General features: G+C 39.6%; 1 protein-coding gene across 1 annotated transcript in view; it reads right to left on the bottom strand.

Moving 5' to 3' along the window:
- Positions 1-627: 627 nt before the first annotated feature.
- LOC111668269 (ephrin type-A receptor 6-like) overlaps positions 628-22506 on the bottom strand; it is a 53937-nt gene continuing 32058 nt past the window's right edge. Inside the window, exons 7-20 of the mRNA XM_023424283.2 lie at positions 21664-21819; positions 20539-20889; positions 11750-11874; positions 11227-11389; positions 9672-9777; positions 7384-7454; positions 5323-5448; positions 3989-4174; positions 3797-3858; positions 3429-3638; positions 3182-3331; positions 2821-3014; positions 1910-2059; positions 628-1418 (exon numbers count right to left, since the gene is read on the bottom strand). Coding sequence (XP_023280051.1) covers positions 1304-1418; positions 1910-2059; positions 2821-3014; positions 3182-3331; positions 3429-3638; positions 3797-3858; positions 3989-4174; positions 5323-5448; positions 7384-7454; positions 9672-9777; positions 11227-11389; positions 11750-11874; positions 20539-20889; positions 21664-21819 — 2165 coding nt within the window. The 3' untranslated portion in view covers positions 628-1303. The remainder of the gene's footprint in view (positions 1419-1909; positions 2060-2820; positions 3015-3181; positions 3332-3428; positions 3639-3796; positions 3859-3988; positions 4175-5322; positions 5449-7383; positions 7455-9671; positions 9778-11226; positions 11390-11749; positions 11875-20538; positions 20890-21663; positions 21820-22506) is intronic.

Here is a 22506-nt window from a genome sequence, read left to right as displayed (position 1 = left end):
TAATTACACCAACATACACCTTCCACAAGACAGTGGTCAAGCAGAATAGAGTATATAAAATGGGTAAAAAAAGAACAATACTCACTGAAATTGCCATGGAAATTAAAACATCTTACTGCAAATATTTCTTGGGCTTAAAATTAGTTATGCTGAGTATGATGCAACTATATTCTGTTGTGCAACCATCCTACTTTAATTACAAAAAGTCAGTTCTTGTTTCATCCCTGCAGCTGCATTTGCTACTTAATTTATGCATATCACTATGGACAAAACAACTTAAAAATAAGTTGAGAAATGGCTGTCTTTGTAAAAAGCAGAATACCACATGAAATATAAAAATGTGTAGATTTTACCATTGGCTTTGGCTCATGAAGCCTGTATGCCTTTAGTCTATAACCGTCCATAAACACCTGTTTGACAAACTCACCTGACAATTCTTCATGTCCAGAAAACGTGTCAGTCTCTTGAGTGACAATTAAGAGGACACTGTTATTGTGCGTGTGTGTGTTTGTGAGAGAGAGAGACAATGCATCCATGGATACCTGCGCTAATGTGCATGAGAGATAGATGTTGGTGCCTAAGGTGGTTAAAGTCTGAGAGAAAACTAAGTATTAAAATAGGGTTGTTTATTAAGGAACAAACATACTGAATAAAACATACAACTTTCACAAGACTTTTTGTACATGACATACTGCATTATCATGAGGATAGAACATACATTTCTATAAAATCTTTTGACATTCAGCGGTCTTCAGCTCAAAAAACATGATTGTATTTACCATTCTGTCGATCTTTATTTCTGGTGAGTTGATTCTTAAACCAGCTGGAAAGGTTGCTATTAAAGTCACACACTGTACCATACGTTACCATACCCTATATTCTATCCACATCTTCTCTGGTCATGAGGTAACAGACTTGAGACCATTCAAAGTCAATAGAAACCATTGGATTGTCACTCGGAAAGAGAAGAGGTATTGGTGAACACTTGAATAGACACTAGAGAAAAGAAGTCCTTAATTCAAGTGAATGCTAGTAATTGCTGAGATAATAAAGAGACCGCATTTGGCCAATGCTGACAGAGGTTGATTGTTGTGGAGTCTGTATTGATAATGATCCATAAGATGATGAGTGTGTATTAACTAGACCACATGTGGTCTACCGGCGGATCGCTCTCTCGTGAGCAGCATATGGTACCTGCTACACCTAACAGTCTGGTGCAATTAGTCAAATGACGATGCAAAGGAACTCTGGTTTGTTTCCAGCTCAGTGTGCAGCACACACAGTCTGTCTTTGTGCAACGGTCTCACACTTGGAAGCCACTCTGTTGGATGTGGTGAAGCTGCAGGCGCAGAGACTGTATGCTGCTTATAATTCTCCTCTGGTGACCAATCAAACAGACACCGATACGCCTGATGTCGCTAAAGGGGAGAAGAAAATTTATGCAGTTTGAAATTAATAGTTTGAGAAGAGCAAGAGACCTACATGACAAACATGCAACGACGTGTCCACATCATTTTAACCTGCAACAAGCACATTCAGAGAAGTTGATCATAAAAACAATAACCATATTTAGAAGAGCAGGACAAAATGCTGTAATAGTAGTCATAATATAGTTCATGTCAGAGTGCGCAGCAAATTCTGCAACTTGGAACGACATTTTCTGCAGCTTCATGATGATACAGCTTTAAGCCACAACACATATATAATATTATAGCATCATCATCAAAAAAATATGACAAATATTTAAAGGAAGGCTACATGATACACACAACTGTGCTAATATATTCTTCAGCTTAATAGTGGAATCATTTTTATTACAACATCTCCATTCCTGTTTCTTTGATGCTACTTTGTTTCCTTTTAGTGTGCTCCTTGATACTGTCACTGCACTCTGTATAATTTCACTCACTCTATACTCATGGTTGAAATGGAATCCAGTGTTGTGTATCCTGCTGCTAGGAAGTTGTTCTTATACTGGCTCATTTTGATGGAGTCAAGCCAGTCGCCGATAGAGATGAAAAGAGGGTAGTCTGGCATGTCCTCTGGGGAGTCAGGGTAACTAGGATGACAAATGCAAAGTTAAGCAGAGCACATTCATACATCCTCTAGAGGATGTATGATATTTTAACAGCATTTTTCCCATGTTCCTCATATCTAAGCCCATGAGCTGCAAACCATGTAAACGTTACGATTAACCATTTCCCAACTTTCTACCTTCAAATAAGCCATTGGTTTCACTTTATGCAATCTGGTATGAAAATCAGCTTGGAGAATCTTGAAGAAATAGGGTTAAGACAAGTAGTGAAGTGTTATTCTTTTTTTTTTTTTTTTTTTGACAAAACTAAAAAAATGTTGCTGGATGATGTGAGGAATGCAAGAAAACTTTCTACTCAATCACTTACATTCACTTAAGACACTGAAGAGCCCCAATTATAATCAACATCATCCTTTTCAAGATTTCCACATTTGTTTGATCTTCAAATAATAGACTACAAAAACATTATGCAATACTTTCAGGCATATGACACTCGAACCTTGAATGATGCCAAACAAATCTTACTTACAATTGCATTGCCATGCTGCGATAACTGACAAAAATTAAATATTCACTGTGGTGTTTTTATCTCAAGCAAGTCTGTGCAACACGATTTTCATACCCCACTGAAATTGAAAGCAATGGCAGCCTGGGAACTAGGAAAAGAATAAAACCACATCTTATGATTTAGAAAACAGCAGATTGTATTATTAAGTTTACTCAACTTGTAGTTAGTGGGCTCAAACATGTAAAATTTCACAGTGTCTGTGTTGATCAGTGCTTACCTCTGAACATCATTCACCAAAGTCAGCAGACCACTGGGATTGATTATGAGTTTGTCAAGGAAAGAGAGCACGTCGTTGAAGCGTGGGCGCTGGTTAGACTCCTTCTGCCAGCTGTGCAGCATCAACTGGTGCAGCGTCACAGGGCAGCCCATTGGCGCTGGCAAACGGTAGCCCTCTTCAATTGATAAAATGACCTGAGACGAACATCAGTAAACAAAATGTTGCATCTAAAACAGAACAATGACTGCTCCGGTTTTTAATGTATTTATTCTCCTCATAAAATATAAACTAAAATACAAATGGCATGTTGGGTTCGCCACATTTCAGTGGTTATGGAGTTTTAATGTCATCAGCAGCTTACGTCTTGATTGGACATCTCCCAGTAGGGCCTCTCGCCATATGACATCACTTCCCACATGACAATGCCGTAGCTCCATACATCACTGGCTGAGGAAAACTTTCCATAAGCAATGGCCTCTGGTGCTGTCCAGCGTATTGGTATCTTTCCTCCCTGACACAGAACAGCAACACAGAATAAGATTGTTAAGGAGATATTCAGAATGTACCACCATAACTCATCCTGCACCTACTGTTAGATCCACACTCACTGTAGCAGTGTAGGCTGCTTCACTGTCATCTTCAAGGACTCTGGACATGCCAAAATCAGACACCTTACACACCAGGTTTTCATCCACCAAGATGTTGCGAGCGGCCAGGTCCCTGTGAACGTAGCCCATATCTGAAAGGTAGGTCATGCCTACTGCAATGCCACGCAGCATGCCAACCAGCTGGAGCACTGTGAACTGTCCATCACGTGTCTGGAGTAGTTGTGTTTTTGGTGTGTGTGTGAGTGAGAGAGAGAGAGAGAGAGAGAGAGAGAGAGAGAGAGAGAGAGAGAGAGAATAAATATGGTGTCATGAAGAAAATATCTCCTCAGGGGAAAAAGTGTACATCTGTGAGCTCGTATTCTTCTCACCCGGAGGAATGAGTCAAGCGCTCCATTTTCCATGTACTCCACCACTATCATTACTGGTCTACCTGAGGAAAAGGTAAAATACATGATTCAAGTGACAAACAGGGAAAAGAGACTAAAATAAAGAATTTCATGAACACGTGAGCACCCACACGCACATGCACACACACAGTAAGAGACATACAAAGATCTTACTCTTAGTGACTACTCCCTCCAGCCTGATGATGTTGGGATTGTTGAACTGTCCCATGATTGAGGCCTCACGCAGGAAGTCTCGCCTCTGTTGGTCCATATAGCCACCTTTAAGTGTCTTTATTGCCACAGCGATGCCCATCCTTCCAGGTTTACGTAAACGACCACTACAGACTTCTCCAAATTCACCTGCAAAAACACAGTACGCACATGCATGCATGATTTCTTGCATATCATACAACTTATTTGAGATAGTGTTGCATATTCTGCAACAAAATGAATATTTAAATAACATTTGCAAGTCTCACGGAAAGATTAGGGTTCTGTAATATTTTGCAGAACTTACTGCTGCCTTTTTTTATGATGTTTTTTGTTCTTAGTAAAGTAGAAATGGCTTTTTAAATTTTAAACCAGCAAAAACTTCAAAGAAATAAACATTTTAAGTCGACAGTTCTCAAAACTTGAAGTTCAAACTAGAATTGCTCCTTGTGGTTGTATCCCTCCTCCAACCAGTCAAGTTGCAGTTTACATCCATGTCTGTCCAGATATCATAAAATATATGTAGTAATGAATTTGAAGGAATTAAATGAATGGTATTGTGTGCATTTTGTCATAATTAGTGTATTAATTCTTGAGTTATGACCAAAAATGGTTAAATGAGGTCACAGTAACCTTTGACCACCAAATTCTAATCAGATCATCCTTGAGTCCAAGTGGTCGTTTGTGTCAGATGTAATTAAATTCGCTCCAGGCGTTCCTGTGATATTTCATTTGCAAACAACCTGAAAACATGATGCCTCTGGCCACGGCTGGTGCCTGTGCAGAGGCAAGTTGTGACACCACAGTGTTCTGCATTTGCCCTGCAATTTTGAAAATAGGTAATCGCACACTGCCTCCAGCAGATGGTGCTCATGTTACAAAAAACAGACAAATGGAAGACACCTTCATTATTACTCATGGGACAAATGGCAGAAACAATCTGATCAATTTAATGAACCATCAAACATAATTATTCGCAGTCAGCAGCAGTGGCTCTGCTTCTCTAAGGTAAAATATAATAAACTACTTTAAAATCAGTTTGCTCAGTTTGCTAAGAGGCTACAATAATTTAAAAGTAACTTCATGGGATTTAACATTTCTTATAAAATAAAATTGTTACTCAATATATAAACTCTCATGTACTAGCCAAACCGTCACTGGGACATTTTTTACAAATGCCTGTGTAACATCAATTTAGGACACAATACCTAGATTAAAATAATTACTTGTACAAAATAACCTAGATCTATCTCACGAATCACTCATTATCAGAACTTATTGATTGGTATTGATTTTACCTGCACCAATCACCCTTTCGATACATATGTACGAGGGATCTATCTCTTTGGCAAATTCCTCCACAGCCTGAGTGGGGTCTTCATACGTATCTGGATCCACGTAGGTCTTTATCCCGGAAAATGGGACTGGAAGGCAAGAAGCACAACATACAGTGTGATATTTTTCATATTATTTTAGAGTAGAACAAACAAACTGCAGCACTGTGGCAAATGCATGAGATTTAATGACAGCATGGAATCACAACATTGGAGTATATTCAAGACACCTTAGATATGCGGCATATGCAGGGAGGGCATTGTTGACTCTATTGTTAGAATTACAGTCACACACACACTGTTAGCTATTCACAGTAGAGTTAGATCAGATTTATAATTTACAGATGGAAATATTGGCACTGATGTCTTAAAAAGCATTTCAAAACATGTACAGATCACATGCTTTTCCTACATATGACATATGTTTTATATCTTTACATCACTTTTTTCTGTGTTTTGTCAATCAAAGTTTTTAATTTAATTTATCTAACACCAAATATTTGTCTGCATAAAGAAGTAACTGGACGACTCTATAGGTCTGCTGTAAATTCTGTTATACTGAAACATATAACTTCCAATTTTTGCTGAGATTGTGCCAGAAAAGTCGATTCTTGTTTCAAATACAGTAAATATTATTACAGCATGAGTTCATAATAGGTGGTGTATTTGCTTCTGTTGTACTGTGAGGTTTGAGAAAAGAGAAAGAGCTGAGAAAATGCCCCGGAGCACTGTGTATAAAAACACTCCAGGCAGCCAGACTTCAGCACCCTCCTCTCTGGCTGAGGCTGAGGCTGAGGACGCTGCTGCAGTGAGCGCTGTGCATTATGACTGGCACAAATGATAACTTGAAGCAGCCCCTGGTAGACCTCGAACAGATGAGCTGGGGAGTAAATGTATTTTATGGCTGTGTCAGCTCATATTGTGCAGGGTTGAAGGCTTTGTCTGAGATAGATTCCATTTTGGAGTCTCCTCTCCTACCTCTGTCTCCAGGGTGTCTAGACTCAGCTCTGTAATAGAACAAGAGTTTTCTACCAGTTTGTTGAGCCTGCTGGCTTCTGCCCCCCCCCCCCCCCCCCCGGCCTGGGGTGATGGCTCCCCAGCACACAACAACAAAGAACAAAGAACAAAACTGTGGAAGGCAAGGATTATAACTATTCAAATAATTGTCATAATATTTGATGAGAAGGCTCATAAATGCATATTTGTTCTTTGTCAAGCAGCATTAGTGAAACTAGACTCTGGTGATATACAAAATTGAAGTGACGTTAAATTATGAGCAGATAACTTCAGCAAAACAAGACAGATAGCATCAAGACACAGACAAACAGTTGCATACAAACAGTAATAATGGTCTAATGCACAGTAATCTGTGTGTGTGTGTGTGTGTGTGTGTGTGTGTGTGTGTGTATGTGTGTGTGTGTGTGTGTGTGTGTGTGTGTGGATGAATTGGTATGTCAGCATGTTACGGTATTTTATTCACACAAATCAAGTCCACAGATAATAGAATGGGAGCCCCTGCAGGCCTCGGATCGAATCCTACAAGAGTTCTCTCTGAACTGTCTTAGTAAATGACAGAACACTATTTTGTTCCCCAACAATGATACACTGCTCCTATGGGGCAATCAATGACCATGTTTTTATCTGTGATTGTAGCACAACACTTTGGTCAACTGTGAACAGCGGTTACCAGAGTTTTGTCAAAATCCAGTATTGGGTGTTTGAGATCATGCGGTGGACAGGTGAAAACATTTAGCACTGAAAAAGGGCCAATTTGTTATTTTTGAAAATATCAGAATATAGTGTGATGGTGCTTCAAATCTAAGCTTAAATAAAAAAAAAAATTATGAAAGAAAAAGGAAGCGAGAAACACAAATTCTACATTTAAAAAAATTACAAGTCAGAGGAAAACTGTGACCATATAAATTGTGTCATAACTAAGCTTTGGAAGTTGGAGCATGAAATCCCACCACTGTAGAAAGCCATTAAAAAAACAAACACAGAAACAATGAAAATTATGTACACTACCATGTCCACTGTGGAAGCGAGTCCTCCTCTTCTCCTCTGACTTCATCCTGGCTTTTATGTACCCTTGACACCTGCACAGGTGGACCAGATTACCACAGAGTAAGAATCACCTTCAGTACCACATGAAACAGCAGTACATCCCAGCCTTTTTGAATGTTTAAGTTATTTGGCATTGGGTGGCGCTGCAAATTCCCAGAAGGGCAATAAATGTTTCATTCATTCATTCATTCACCAATATTAACATCAGCAGAAAACAAGTATGACATCTAAAAGACTAACTGCTTTCAAGACAAAGGGTGGAAAAGTGAACATTTATTCTGACAGCTGAAACTGCTTAAAAACTGCTTTTGCCGCGAGGTACCATTAGGCCTCCGCATGTACTGCCAATTCATCAATCTTTTGGTTTGCAAAGACATCTCTGCTGAAAAAAAATAACAGCCATTTTCCTCTTTTCTATAACCCATCTTTTTAGAGCATTTTTTTTTTGTTCTTGCCTTTATGTAGTTCTTTTTATTTTCTCCCAATTTCCCACTTTTATCATATTCACAGTCCCACAAATTCAAGGCTTTCAAGGCTCAGCCTCCTTATAGAAGGAGAGTTGGGACAAAAGTAGCAATCAAACACTAGTATTCAACGAAAAGAACAATCTGCATCCTCCACAGGAAAAAAACATACAGAAGTTGGTTGCCATTTGAAAAGGGATTGAAAAAAGGATTAGTATGCGCTAACACTTTGCAGCTTTTCACTTTAGGAGTATTTATTCATTTAAAAAATTGTTTATAAGTCGCTCATATCAAAACCCAGGTCAAAGAGAAATTGGGGATAAAGCAGGTGTTGTTAGTTTCACATAATGTAGTCTCTGGATCTGGTGTTATCCTTTATGCCCATTCAAAACACATGAGAAGGCTAAACAATACAAGTAAGTCATCCACATGTATGTAGCGCACTTAGTTTTTAATTGTGGGCCAGGAGGAAGTTTCTGATGGATTTCTGGATAGCCGTGATGTAGACTCACCTACACGGTAATATTGCCTCTAATGCTGTACATTATATTTTAGGCCAAAATGAAGATAGGGATAGTTAAAATTTAGACTGAATGAATCCCATGGACAGCGGAAAAGGCCAAAACAGCGACATAATGGTTCAGCTGGGAAGGAAAATCCGCCCTGTGTGGTGCTTGGATTCTGCCAATTTAAGGATTACAATGAGGAGAAGACGGAACGGTCTACCTTTCCTTCTGAATGTCTCCCGGTGGCAGACTTACTCACTGGAACATTCAAACGGCGGCATGCAAACCCCAAATAGCAGGCACATAGAGACTAAAGGGACAGCGAAAAATGACTATACGAGACTGAGCGTGATTGACCAGCATGATGTTGACAGATGCAGTAGGCTAATTAAAGTTACGCTGTTATTATAGTTTGACTATAAACAATATTTTAGACTTTATTTGACTCTCCATAAAATAGGATTTAATAGCATTTCTAAGCTAATGTGTTGCACACTGTTAGTGCTGTAGTGGAGCGGAAAAGAGGCATTGAGACAAGGACTTTACATAGAAATCAAGTTGCGCTACAATCTGTTCACGTGTTGGCAATAAAAAAAAGTGATTAATACATGTAAATAGCTTTTACATATAGTGCCTTTAATGTTAATAAAACTCACAAATTGAGTGGAACAGATAGCTTTATGTAGCAATTTAGGGTTGTCGATGCTAATGATCAAATACCATGAGCATAAAGCCCAGTGTCTGCCCTTTTTTTTTCTATGAAAAAACATTGCTTTCATTTCTGAGGTCAGATATTTTCAGCATGAGGTTTGCAAATTGTGTGATCAAAGATTATCACTTCAGCTTGTATCACAATTAAAAATCCTGACAAAGTATGTCCAGATTCAGGGCCATTTTTCATTTCATTTTCATTTTTCATTGTTTATTAATAAATGCCACTAATGGTAAAATCCTGTGAACCAGAGGCAGACTGAAGACAACAGACTGAACTAACCTGGAGAAGTTAATGGAATGGAGCAAACTGCTGGTACATGCATTACATGCTGAGTAATTAGGCAGAAAATTGGCTCAGCCATTTGGAAAATAAGAGTGTCTGCTGGGTGGCAAAAAGGAGTCCATTAACAGCTTTCTGGTTGTAGCGTCACTCTGGAGATTATGAGAAGAAGCACAGCGGTGTGTGTGTGTGTGTGTGTGTGTGCATGTGTGTACGTGAGACAGCGTGTGTGTGGTGTGGTGTTAACGACAAGCCTGCATCAAAGAGACGCAGGGGGTGTGTTACCGTCCAGTAATGAGGAGGAAAAGGGTAAGGATGACCAACAGGGAAAAGCCTCCTACAGATGCTGTGACGACCACCAGAACCTGACCCTGATCAGCGATATCAGGATCTGAGGAAAAAAAGAACAGAGCAAAGACTAATCAGTACCTGTTAAGATTAGCAACTCTCTCACTATGCCCAAACCAGAGAACTGACACATTACTTGATTATACCAAGCTGTCGCAATTTAGGGAACACAATGAACACTTCAAAAATGGTATTCAGCTTCTGTGTTGCTAAATTAAACTTTCTCCACATTCATCACTATTGAAAACGCAGTCGAAGGCTCTTAATGTATTCTGTCCTGATGCTCGCCCAGGTTCTCTGTCTTAAACATATCTATGAACAGTGCAACCACAGTTTAATCATCAAAAAAGTAAATTTAAAAGTCTTGGAATTGTTCTGCTTCTGCTCTATACTCAGCGTCTAATTCAGATAAAACAGATTAAGACACACATGTTGGAGTTCACTGAAAAAAACTGGCTGCACAGTCACATAAATCTATTCAAATCCCTTTTCCATCAGTATGTTGGAAATGGACTTTTGCCTGAACGTTCTGACGAGAGCTCCTTGTGACTCAACTCAACTATGATTCAATGGTGTGTCTGGCGCATGATGTCTCTGGCAAATATTAGCCTATCATTATCTTTAGCACTGTATATTTATTTCCAACAAAAAGAGGCAGAGGTCAGAAATATTTGTCGATATGTCCCTGAATGGACGTCTCAGTGATTAAGCCCCTGTACATGTCTACAGTATATGTTTCATTCAAGTAATCTCCGTTGAATTTCACATATTTGTCCGGTGTTCCAAAGTGCCATTTATTTTGATGAGTCCTTAAACATTATGTTCTCCAACTGTTAGCATAAAGTAAAGAAATGTGAAAATGATCTAAATCACTGAGCTGTGTGTGATGTGAAGCTTTGTGAGCGTGTGCATTGAATGGGTTGAATAAGGTGAAGGAGAAGATGGCACATATGTAGAAGCACAATTCAAGTATATAAATGGTCTTAAATCAGAAGTATTGGCATATTGAGGTATGCGAATGTGAAATCTACATATTCATCACTAAAAGGGTGTGTTTCGTAGGCGGCTGTTCATTCCTGCATATTTCAGGATTAGAATCAGCAGAGCGTTATACATTCACGATAACTGTAATAAGCACAACTGCAGAGGCTGAATCAGAAACGTACAGGGCTTATAAACATTTAAATAAATGGCTCATGGTTGAAGAACCGCTGATGAGTTTCGCAGATCCTTAGTAAAGAATGAACATAAAATGTCCTCCAGGGATTTTATAGGGTTGTTTATCAAAACAGATGACTCCACGTCTGTGGCTTTTAAAACTCCCTTCTTCTCCTGTGCATTGTTTTAAAATTAAACTCCATATCATTGAGATTTCAACACAAATCTAACTGACTGAATGACTTAATATTGGTGTCATTCCTCCCTAAAACGTAACCAATATAGGCACAAACAAACCCACAATTCCTTCATGCCCACTCCTTCACAGTCGTACCCTCAGCTGCAGTAGCAAACTCAAAGTTGGGGCTGTAAGCTGTGTAGCCAGCAGCAGTGCGAGCGCGCACGTGGAAGACATAGACAGTGGAGGGTCTGAGGCCTGTTACCACCACGCTGGGGGTTTTGGTCCGTGTCGATGAGTAGCTCAGCTGCTCTTGCTCCTAGATAAGCAGAAACAGAAACAGATTTTCCAGAGATGATAAACAAAAGTACCGGCAAAACAGTTTTTGCATAAACCTGTTATCACAGCAACGTTTGAACAAAACACATCATTTCTTTATCCTATTAACTACCAGAGCAGATGGTGAGCAAAGCAGAGATAGTAATTCAGTTTGGAAGCTGTACACTTACATTTGGGTTTCTGTATGTTAACGATGCAAATTGCTCTGTGAGCGGTAATTGTTCTGTGTGCATCATTCTTGATGCTTTTCAGTGCTAAGATGACTGTAATACAAATCTCTGTTACCACTTGCTATCAGCTTGCATGGTACATAAACATGGTCTTAAAAAAATGACTTTACCTTCTCATAGTATTTGACCTCATAGTCCACTATGTCTGAAGGAGGCGGTTCCACTTCTGACCAGGAGAGGGCGATGCTGTTTTGAGAGGCCCAGTCTTTTCTGACTACACCCACCAGAGCAGGACCTGAAGATGCAGACAAAGAGTGCAGAGATTTGAGCCAAACTGTGAGGAGTGGCCTGTTTAGAGGAAAGTTCAACAACAACAACAAAATTCCACATCTTTCCAGACCATTTCCAGATACGTTGATGCACTGGTATAAATCTCCACACACTGGCAATTTTATGAAACTTCTAAAAAAATAAAAATAAAAAAAGATGTGAGCTTATTTGACTCAGTGAGTAACTGGTGGATGTACAAAGACTTAGCTTACTGAAATGTATATGTGCCAAAGAGTGACTGTTGACATGTAAGTATATGGATTGGAAGAAACATTAGCAAGAAAAATGGCAAGTTTGTAGCAGGACTGAGCAACTCAGAGTCACTGAGTTCGGAGACATGACAACAAATCACATTTCAACAGCATCTTCAGTCATCATTTGAAAAATATCAACATTGAACAAAGTAGCACAGAAATATGCAAAGGGAAAGTCGGGCCAAAAAACAACCGTTCAACTGTCCAGCTCCAGTATGATGTGCGGCCTCAGACATTCCTGTTAACCAAACCACTAGACCCACAGCAACTGTTCATCAAGTTTGCCATTACTGCTGAATTTGGGGGAATATTTTACACAAGGTTGCTGAGGATACATAAAATCACCTAGCAGAGATTCAAATATTTACCATCAATTATTCATAAAGCCTGCGCTTGAGCAGATTTGACAAACTAATAGATCCAGTCCCTCTGTTGTTGAGTGTGCTGGTTGGGCGATCATTGTTGGAATACAAATTCAGAACCAGATTGATGTCTTAAACTGTCCTTGTGCTCAGATAAGCAGATAACCTACTACACAAAAAGGTGACGCGTCACTGCATTAAGTCGGACGTACTGGGGGTGCAGATGCAACTTTCACATCTTGTCACGAAGCCGGGATTTTCTAGCAGCAGCTCGGCCCAGACACGACACTTCACAGTCCGGCAGCTCAATCATTTCAACTTGTATTAAAACAAAAAAAGACCAGAGAGAAAAAATGGTGCACACAGGAGGCAAGAGTTTGATGCTGACTCCTGCAAAAATGCATACTCGAGGTGACAAATATGTAAATCTCAGGTGTCCAACTTTCACATTAAAATGCAAAAGTTACTCTTCCTGACTCAAGTCTGCCTGAACATGCATTTCTTTAAGCATCTAAAACTTAAAATCATGTCTAATCTAAGACATATAGACAATAAAACCTGACCACTGTGTTTATACACATTCCACAACTCTCCAAAACTCAAAAATTAAGATTTTCCATTTCAACATTTTATGGGTTACCAAAGGAAAGAAAGATCATCATAAGAGTGTCAGTAATCATTCGAGAAAATCAAAATGCATCGTCAACATAGGATAGGATCTTAGTCACCGGACTGTGCTGTCTAAAGAATTTGCAGAGGCAGATCTTATCATACATCTGCTGTCAGCCATGTTCTTCCAGGTAACACGTGCCCTTTCTATCCTGTTAGCAGGTGGTGCCTGAGCTTCACAGAGCGCCCAAAGATGTTGTGGAAATATCTCAGGCCTCTCAGTCCGGCTGCCTGCTGCTGTTTAAATGGCAAACAGCAAACACACCGACGAGAAAATACATGCATGTATTGACACAACTAAATGAACCAAATGTCATCTGTGCCATACTTAAAATTACTGTTTTAGCATAATAATGAGCAGTGCTCTGTCTGCTGCACTCATTATTACAAGGTGCTCAATTCTAAACGCCAGTAACTTCAAACGAATCTTTCAGCAGGTGAAATATATCACAGGTAGCTGAAAGTATTGCAGATTTAGCTGTGTGTAAGTTATTGTTTCTCTCTGACTGATGTATAATCGTTCTGCCAATACGATATATATATGTGTACATTGTAATTCGAAAGAATAGCAAATTAAAGGTGCACAGTAAGGCTGTAGCCAACAAAAATTCTCATAATTAATAAATCTTGCAATTATTTTCTTCAATATACCGATTCATTTTTGGTCTAGAAAAGGTCAGATATTGGTGCAAAATGCCAATCAAAGTTTCCTGAAGCCCAAACTGACATCTTGAAATTACACCTTAGCACCTTTCCAAAACCCAAAGCTATTCATCTGCTTTCTTTATAAATTGCTTGATCAAATGACTTAAACAGTTCTAACAATTTCAGAATAGTGGCTGATTCATTTTTCATCTGTAGTGCACAGTATTAACAAGTAGAGAAACATCAGTACCTATCCACTGCATCCAAGCAAAAGACACACAAAAAACCTGAGGCCAACATCGACTGCTCTGAACGGTCCAACATACAGTACATATCATGTGCAAGACCAGCAGAAATCGAGTCTAAATCGAGTCCAAACCTTAACATTTGGACCATGAGTACATGTGTTATGGCTTATCCTCAAAATTTGCTTTAACTACACTCCAAAATTTAAATGAGTATGTAAATTTGTAACAGTATTTTCTTGTCATTTGATGGAATCCGTTCAATTGTATCTAAACAACAATGGTGCCCATAAATGTCATATTCAAATAAGCAATGAAGATATTTTTCAGTTGGCATCAATGCAACCAGGCAGATAAATATGCATAACCCACTTAAGAGCATAAGAACGTCTGTGAGAATCACATTACTGGAGGGGATTTCTGTCTCCAACCGTACAGTATGTAATGTTATGTATCCATCACCATGCATGTGTGTGTGTGTGTGTGTGTGTGTGTGTGTGTGTGTGTGTGTGCGCGCTTTCATCTCTGTGAGAACCAACTGAAGTTTTAAACTTTCTCTGTAGGTGAGGAAACTCCCTAAAAAACTCTTACGCAAGAAGCTATTTCAGCCTCAGGATAAATCAATGTGCTATTTAGATACCTACTGCTATGGATGAGTGGCTCAAAGAGAACAATTATGGTCATTACAGTTTAATCACAATCCACACAGCTAAAGATAATTGAGAATCTATAAGCCCTAGTTGGTTTTATTGGCAACATGTAAAAATAGGTTAACCCTCAACTTTATGTGCTCCAACAGATAAGGAAAGGACAGAGGGGGGGAAAGAAGAGAGAGAGAGAGAGAGAGGAGTGAACAGGGAGAGCTGTAAAGAAATCCCACGAGGTTGCATCTCCCCAGCATCAGAGCATATAAATAGAAGTCAGCCTTATTCCCAGAGCAAGGGAGATGAAAACAGAAGAGATTCCACTGGAGGAAAGGGGGAATAGAGCAAAGTAAAAGATAGAAAACCTCTTGAATCAGGACACCGTGAAACACTGGGAAATGTTCACACATGGATTTAGCACGTGAGAACTTGGCACAGCCATTGTTGTTACTGTAAGATTAAAAGACATAATAGGATGTTTTAAACAACTGGACCAAAAAACACAGCATCAGTCCACACCTTCAAAAAACCAAACCCTGCAGATACACAGCATGGCACATAAACATGAGGATTCCAGTACCAATAATGACACTTAGCTCAAAAAACTCCACGTCACGGGCAGCCACAGACGCCACAGGCCCAACAACCACACAGTGGCTAAGTGTCAGATAAGGAGGCTATGGGGTTATACATTTTGCCATCCCATAATGATCCCACAATGATCACACAATGATCCCATAATGATGTCATTATGGTGATGAACTCAGTGTACGTTTAAAGCTATAATCACACTATGTACGGAAGGGTTTACATGTACACATATGGATGACTTAAAAACCGACTTATTGCACTGTTTGCACCTTTGGGAAAACATTTATTATAGCCAAATAATACCAACAAGGAGTCAGACGACAACACAAAAGTGCCACTGAAACCTATTACTAAGTAATTAACAGCTATAATTACTAATAATTAACTGAGTTTAAAAACTAGTACAATAAACACAAGCTGTAGTAGTAGAGCAGTGGAGTCTGGAATGAACAGAAAGACGCCTGAGCACGCCTCTGTAGGGATTTAACCATGTAAACCAGCAGCTATTTGATTTCAATTATCTCAGCAAAGGTTCAACGCATCATTACATCTCACATTTTATGAATGATTTGATTGGATTAGATATGTAATTCAATTCATTTAGGTTCCTCCAGGCTCCAGACATCTGTACCGCCGGCAAAAACTTCACAAGCGCTCAACTTTCAAGGGCTCCATAGACCACATTTTCCGCCTCTGCTAGGACACAATATTTCCTTTTTACTTTTAACACAGAGTGAGTTCATCTTTGTCATTGCCTCTCTGCTCCTGTTGTAGGAGCACATTTTATCTTCTGTGTGGCAAAGACCCACAAATTTACACTGATTTCTCTGTGCCTCTTCACAAAGCACTGCAGTGAACTTTGTGGGAGGAATCTTCAGTGAGAAACGCTCTGCTGAGCAATAACTACAGTGCATTTGGAGCAGAGTGCAGTTCACCGTTCATGAGCGCAGAGATCATCCTGCTCACTCACTCCTGCTTTGCATTGCTGCCTTGAGAGGTGTTAGGACGGCAGCCGACCTTAACCTACATCGTGATTCACAAAGTGTGGAGGAGTGAACACACACACACACACACACACACACACACACACACACACACACACACACACACACACACACACAATGCATGAGATCTGCTGAAATCTTAAAACGCCAAATCTGAAAGATAATTCATCCAGTATCATCGGAGGCAGTGAACACTCCATTCTGCTCAAAGACACAGTGATCATAAATCTTGCTTAACTGAGCATTATAACTTATCAAAGTTAGACAAGCACACAGGCAACGGGGAAGAGAAATTATTAGTAATTCTGATTAATAGGTTTAGCATAATTAAAAACATAATGAGGCATTAATGTGCAATTTATAAACAGATAGCATGCCAACAGAAAATAAATCTTCTCTCCGCTTCTCACCAAAAAATCCGGTTGATTGCTAATTCTGCTTTTGATTGGCTATTATTCCATCACTGACATAATATCACAGTCCATTGCATGAATCACCTCGCAGCATCCGCATAATTGGCAGTGAGCCTGTCCATCCCGAGTCCATCCAAACAGAGGTTTTGACAAGCATAGATCTACAACAAGCATTTCTCTCAACCCGATGAATATTCAACCTCATTTGAATTTAAAGTAAGTTTTCAAGTGCTTGAGGAATGTTTCTGCATTTAGCCAGCCATATAATGGTTGGAATAGTTTAAATAGATTTTCTGTTTAACCCTTCCTGGAAGATGTTTGAATATATATCTATATATATCAAATGTCATGTTAATGTTAATTGTTCATTTACCTTTATGAGTTTTTTTTTCTAAAGACTTTAGATCATGATACTTGATACTGCGAATTATATGTGGACTGAACCGCAAATTATGAGCCAAGGAAAACTGCATACAAACAGTATGAATGGCGTATAGTGTGCAAACTTAAGAGAGCAGTGCCTTCCTTTTCATATCATCTCTTATATAAAATGTGCGGAACAGTTACATAACCGCAAACAAAGGATCAGGATCATTCTATCCTCTATCAAAGTGCAAAATTAAAGTATGTATTATTTTACTCTCTCTGATGGATATAGAAAATCCAAGAAAGGTGCTATCTCTTGTTTTAAGGAAGCAGAAAGAGAAGAAAACCATAGATATGTGTGGGAGACAGAGGAAACAAGAGAGCACGAGGCAGAGCTGGGAAATGACTAACAGGACCATATGCAAGGCTGTAGGTGGTACATGGTTGAAGCAAATGTGTGTGTAAATGTCATGTGTGCATGGATTTGTTTGCGTGCTTGTTTGCATGCATGCCTGGCTGCGTGTGCATACAGTATGTCTACTGAGGAAAGGCAGTTTGACAAGTTAATCCACTCTAAACATCCTTGGGGAAACATCCCCACAGGCTGTTTCTCCTCCTCTACAGAGATTATTTTGCATTCCAACTTCCTCCCATCAGTCTAGCTGCCTTTGCCAGAGAGATGGGTGACACATATACACCTGACATCTGCTTTCCATGGAGTGATGACAGCCTATCAGCATAACATTTAATTTCTCAAAATCACTCTTTAGTACAATATGCTAGGAGACAATGAGCGCCAAGAAATGACTGTTGAAGTTATTATCGTTCTTGAATGATTCAAGACCATTATGTTGAAGTTATTATCGTTGAGACCACATTATACTCACTCACCAACCACGCACTCTATATTGCCTGAAAAAACGATTGAAGCATTGACACAACTAAACTAAAAGCCAATAACTGCACGATGGTTGGTAGGGAATGATGATAAATTAATAAGAAAATTGTAATATTTATGCATTACACTTCAAAGTCTGCCATTTATAAACACAGTGGGAGCATTTGCACTGTCTGAATACTTGACTATGAAATGACAGTTTTATTCCCACTCAGTCTCGGTTGCTTGCTGGCACTTAAACAGACGACACACTCCACTGCATCATTCTCATCTAGCATCTAACTGCTGGATTCTACCTTCCACCTTTGTGTGGTGCTGTACACCTGGGCACAGTTGGCTCACAGCTAAACAGACTAATAATCGTACTGATTATGAGTAATATTCTGAGTCGATTGGCTTGTCTGACACTTTGATCCAGACTTGGTCCAAAATGGAGACTTGGGAATTCAGACCAGGCGTCTTTAAGACACTTTGTTCCTGCCATCTGTTGTACAAGTAATCGGACAAACAGGCCATCTGTAAACCCACAGATTGGCTTTGAGACAGCATGGTGTACGTCTTGTTGTTTCTAAACCTGAAAAAGTGGAAAACATGATAAACTGTTGTATGATATAAATATATATATATATATATATAATATATCTTTTAATCTTTCCATCAATTTTTCAGATTTGTTTCTGGTGACAAATGGTACACCGTGACAATCTTTGTGCTAATACAATTATGGCAGCCTGTCATTACACACAAATGTGATTGAGCACAGATATACCCACCATTCCCTCTTTTTTACATCTGAGCCACTGGTGACTAATGAGCGTCAGTCTTGTTCTCATCAGAATTTCATTTCACTACTGACTTGCTGCACATGCTGAAAGGGGAGAAAATGTGCACATACATCGCAGCATAATTTATTAATCCACTCTCTTTCCTTCCTTCATCTCAACCTTCTCCATCAATTATTCCATCAACATTCCTGCCCTTAAAATATAAGGGTCAGATTTCAGTCCCTGAACTTTAGATCTCTTATTTTTCCTAATGCAAGCCCGAGACAATGCTGCCTTCAGGGCTGCTAGCAGTGGTTGACCTCAGGTCAGCTGGGCTCTGCTAATTAGGACTAGGTTCAGGTCACAGTGGCTCTGTCAGCTATTCAAGGGTCAGAAATGTGCTTCACCTACTGACACATTAAGCTGGATGGAGAGACAGAGACTGTGAAAGAAGAAACAGGGTACTCAGGAAGAATAGAGGCAAATCCAGCTGCAGAATGAATAGATCCGAGCCTGTTAGTGTAACACAGCTATTTTCATCTGCTCCGAGCTGCAACGCAAACACAGTATTCCTGATCTATGAATCAGGTATTATGCAACTACTGTATGTGCATATGCCAAGCATAGCATGTAAAATTAATCTTTATTAATATTTAAGAGCTAAATATGGCTACCTGCATGTTAACCCTCAACAGCCTGTCCAGCAAAAGGAGAACAAATGGAATACATCAACCGCAGACGTCCTAGCAACTAAAATTTTTTCCATTTTTAGGAACAACTGTGCTACAGCCACTATGCATCAAGGTTATGGAATTTAACTATAAGTCTTGAGACGACAGCCATGTTACCAGTAATCACTACAAAGATTTGACTAAAACTAGTGCCTCACGTCTAGTGCAAAGATACTCTAACCAGTGCCCCAAAAGCTGCATGGTGGCTGCAGGAACAGAAACTACTAGAGACGTGCTGACTGTCCTGATTGTTTTTCCGCGTGATTTTTCATTCCAGTTTGGTGTTTTTGGTGAATACCTTATCAGTGCTCATGGAAGTTAGATAGTTAGTTGTGCCGGTTATTTTTGGGCAGCGGCAAGATGAACTTGTGAACATGTAAAAGTCGAGGTAGTTTTTTCAATCTGCTCAAGTTTGTAAACTATTTTTTATCAATTTGATGGCTCCCTGCCATCCCATGAACAGAATGGTCCACTGGGAAAATTCCCACCATTCCAGATGGCCATTTTGCCCATGCCAGCAGGATTAATATGATGAATGTGTCGCAACATGTTGTAACGTACCATGAACTATTTCAGCAAAATGTTTTGAATTTGATTCAAAAAATTCATGGCAACTTCAAATAATGAAAACATTTCAAATGTGTTTTGAAGTAACAACTTAGTCAGTTAGTCAAATGTCTGAAATTAGTGCTCTAAATGAGACCCTGAAGCTCAATGTGAACTCTCTGTATTTCTTTTTTTGCCTGGCCAACAGTCCAAAACCCAGAGCTTTTCAATTAAAGTGATGTAAAATATAAAAAACAGCAAATCCTCAGATTTGAGAAGGTGGAACCAAATGTTTGCCATTTTTGCTTGGTAAATCACTTATAAATGGGGAATAACCTTATCCAAGTCAAGAAACCATGTCAATATAAGTCAGTCCTATAATTCTGAGGGAAGGGAGGAACATCTGCTCATCATCATTGCCATAGTTGGATTTGAAGACAGTAAAACAAACAGAATTTGAAAGTTGCACTGCAGTGAACAAGAGCTCTGCAACTCACCAACTTGGTGCATATTGACGGTAACATTCGCCAGCGAGCGTACGGCCACACCTAGTCCAGTTACGCCATTCACAGCCTCTACATGGAAAGTGTAGTTGGCGTGCATTGCAAAATCTAGTATCGCCACAGAGGTACCAGTCAGACCAAGCGGCCGTGGGATAAACCGCAGGTCTGGCCCACATGGCTCACACTGTGTCACACCAGCATCGCCCTCACTTCCATCACAGCGCTGGCACAGGATGTTGTAAGTGATGTCCTTCCTGCCTCCTGTATCGCTTGGAGGCATCCACTGCAAGAAGAGAGCCGTGTCATTGATCAATGAGACCAGGTTCCTGGGAGGTGACGGAGGCCCTGAAGAGAGAAAAAGAAATAACTCATTGGTCACTTTCTAAGGTAGGTTTTCTTTTTAAAAAACAAATATTTATCAAATATGATTATATGATTGCATGATTCAAAATATAGTTTAATACATATAGAGAGGTTTGATTATTGACTGATTGAATAAAATAATGCACAAGACACATGATCTATGATTACTTGTGCCATCTCAGACGATGTAAGCCTCTAACAGTTCCTAGTTCCAAAAGAGTACCTCAGATCACATCACTCATCTGACCTTGAGGATGAAGCGAGAGTGGGACACGTGATTGCCAAAATCTGACAATTAATAGCCCTTTAGCAGCCAGTGAGCATAATTTGAATCTGCAGTACGTGTCTTCAGTTTGTAGCTACAGTAGGTGTGTGGGTGGCTGGCTTTCAACGCGTCTTGCAGTATTTCATGCCAACAGCTTGTGTCAGTTTCCTGGATAAAACTGCGGCAGTTCTGTTTTTTTTTTTTTTTCTTTCAATTTTCACAACTGTACAAAGTAATCAGAGCTGAAGTTTTGAGTGTGTAAGTGTGTGGGAGCTAAGCTTTCAGAGTGCCCCAAGTGCTTCATTCCAGCATGCTCCTTGTCAGTTTAATGGATACAGCTCCATGTCAGAATTTTTCATGTCCATGGATATGGAACATCATGAGAGATGTTTCTTTTGTAGTTGAGATAAATAAGTAAATAAATTAAAGAAAAATTTTGTAAAAAAGAAAAAAGAAAAAAAAGGAGACTGAAAAAATACAGACATACTAACTTGTACAAGCCATGGTGGTGGGGTCTTTGATAGCCCTGTAGAAGCCTTTATCGCAGTGACAGATAGTGGCAGCCTGGTCATGGCTGGAGCTGTGTGGAGGACACTTGGAACATTTAGTGTTCCCAGCATATGCCTTGAAGAAGCCAGGCCTACAAGCTGGAGACAGAGGAGGAGGGAACTTACACAAGGTTAATGTTCCTCATGCAACTGCACTTCCATCAGCACACATTTCCATCAGCATTTAATTCAAAGCTCCAGCTGCTTCTCTCCTCACCTGTGGTCTGACCTTATTTCCCAAGGAGCTATGGATCACTGTCACCTGCTTATTAGCTCACTAAGCCACATGCTTATGCTCCTGCCCATTGTCCACTTTAACAAATGGCACACACCTGTGATAAACCTTTTTAGAATAAAGAGTGGTGAACTCACACATACATAAATGTGTTTTGAAATAAACACATTACAAACCGCTATTAGGCCAACGAAGGCTTTGTACTAAAGTTTACAGGCACATGCTAGCAGACCCCGACAGCACCACAATTAATATTTTTAAAGTTCTTTAGTTATACTTGGCAACTAGTAAATGGACCCAATGTTAGTTCTTCTGATACTCAAGCTCCACAAATGGTAGCTTCTAAAAACCCAAAAGCCACAGTCCAAAGAAAACTAAGACATTATGGCTTAATTAACGAATAGCCTACCTTGCAAATACTACGGTGGCCCTGAGAGCTCAGCGCACAGCAGCTTAACACACGCAAAGACACAAACTTGCTGCGAATTCAGAAAACATCTTCATAAATTTGATAACGCGCTACAAATAGTCACAACACATGCAAATAAAAA

The sequence above is a fragment of the Seriola lalandi genome, unplaced genomic scaffold (assembly GCF_002814215.2).
Source record: "Seriola lalandi dorsalis isolate HSWRI2012SDOR001 ecotype SW California unplaced genomic scaffold, Sedor1 jcf7180002054735, whole genome shotgun sequence".
NCBI lineage: Eukaryota > Metazoa > Chordata > Actinopteri > Carangiformes > Carangidae > Seriola > Seriola lalandi.
The sequence above is the reverse complement of the archived record's forward strand: the minus strand, read 5'-3'. Positions and strand labels throughout refer to the sequence as shown.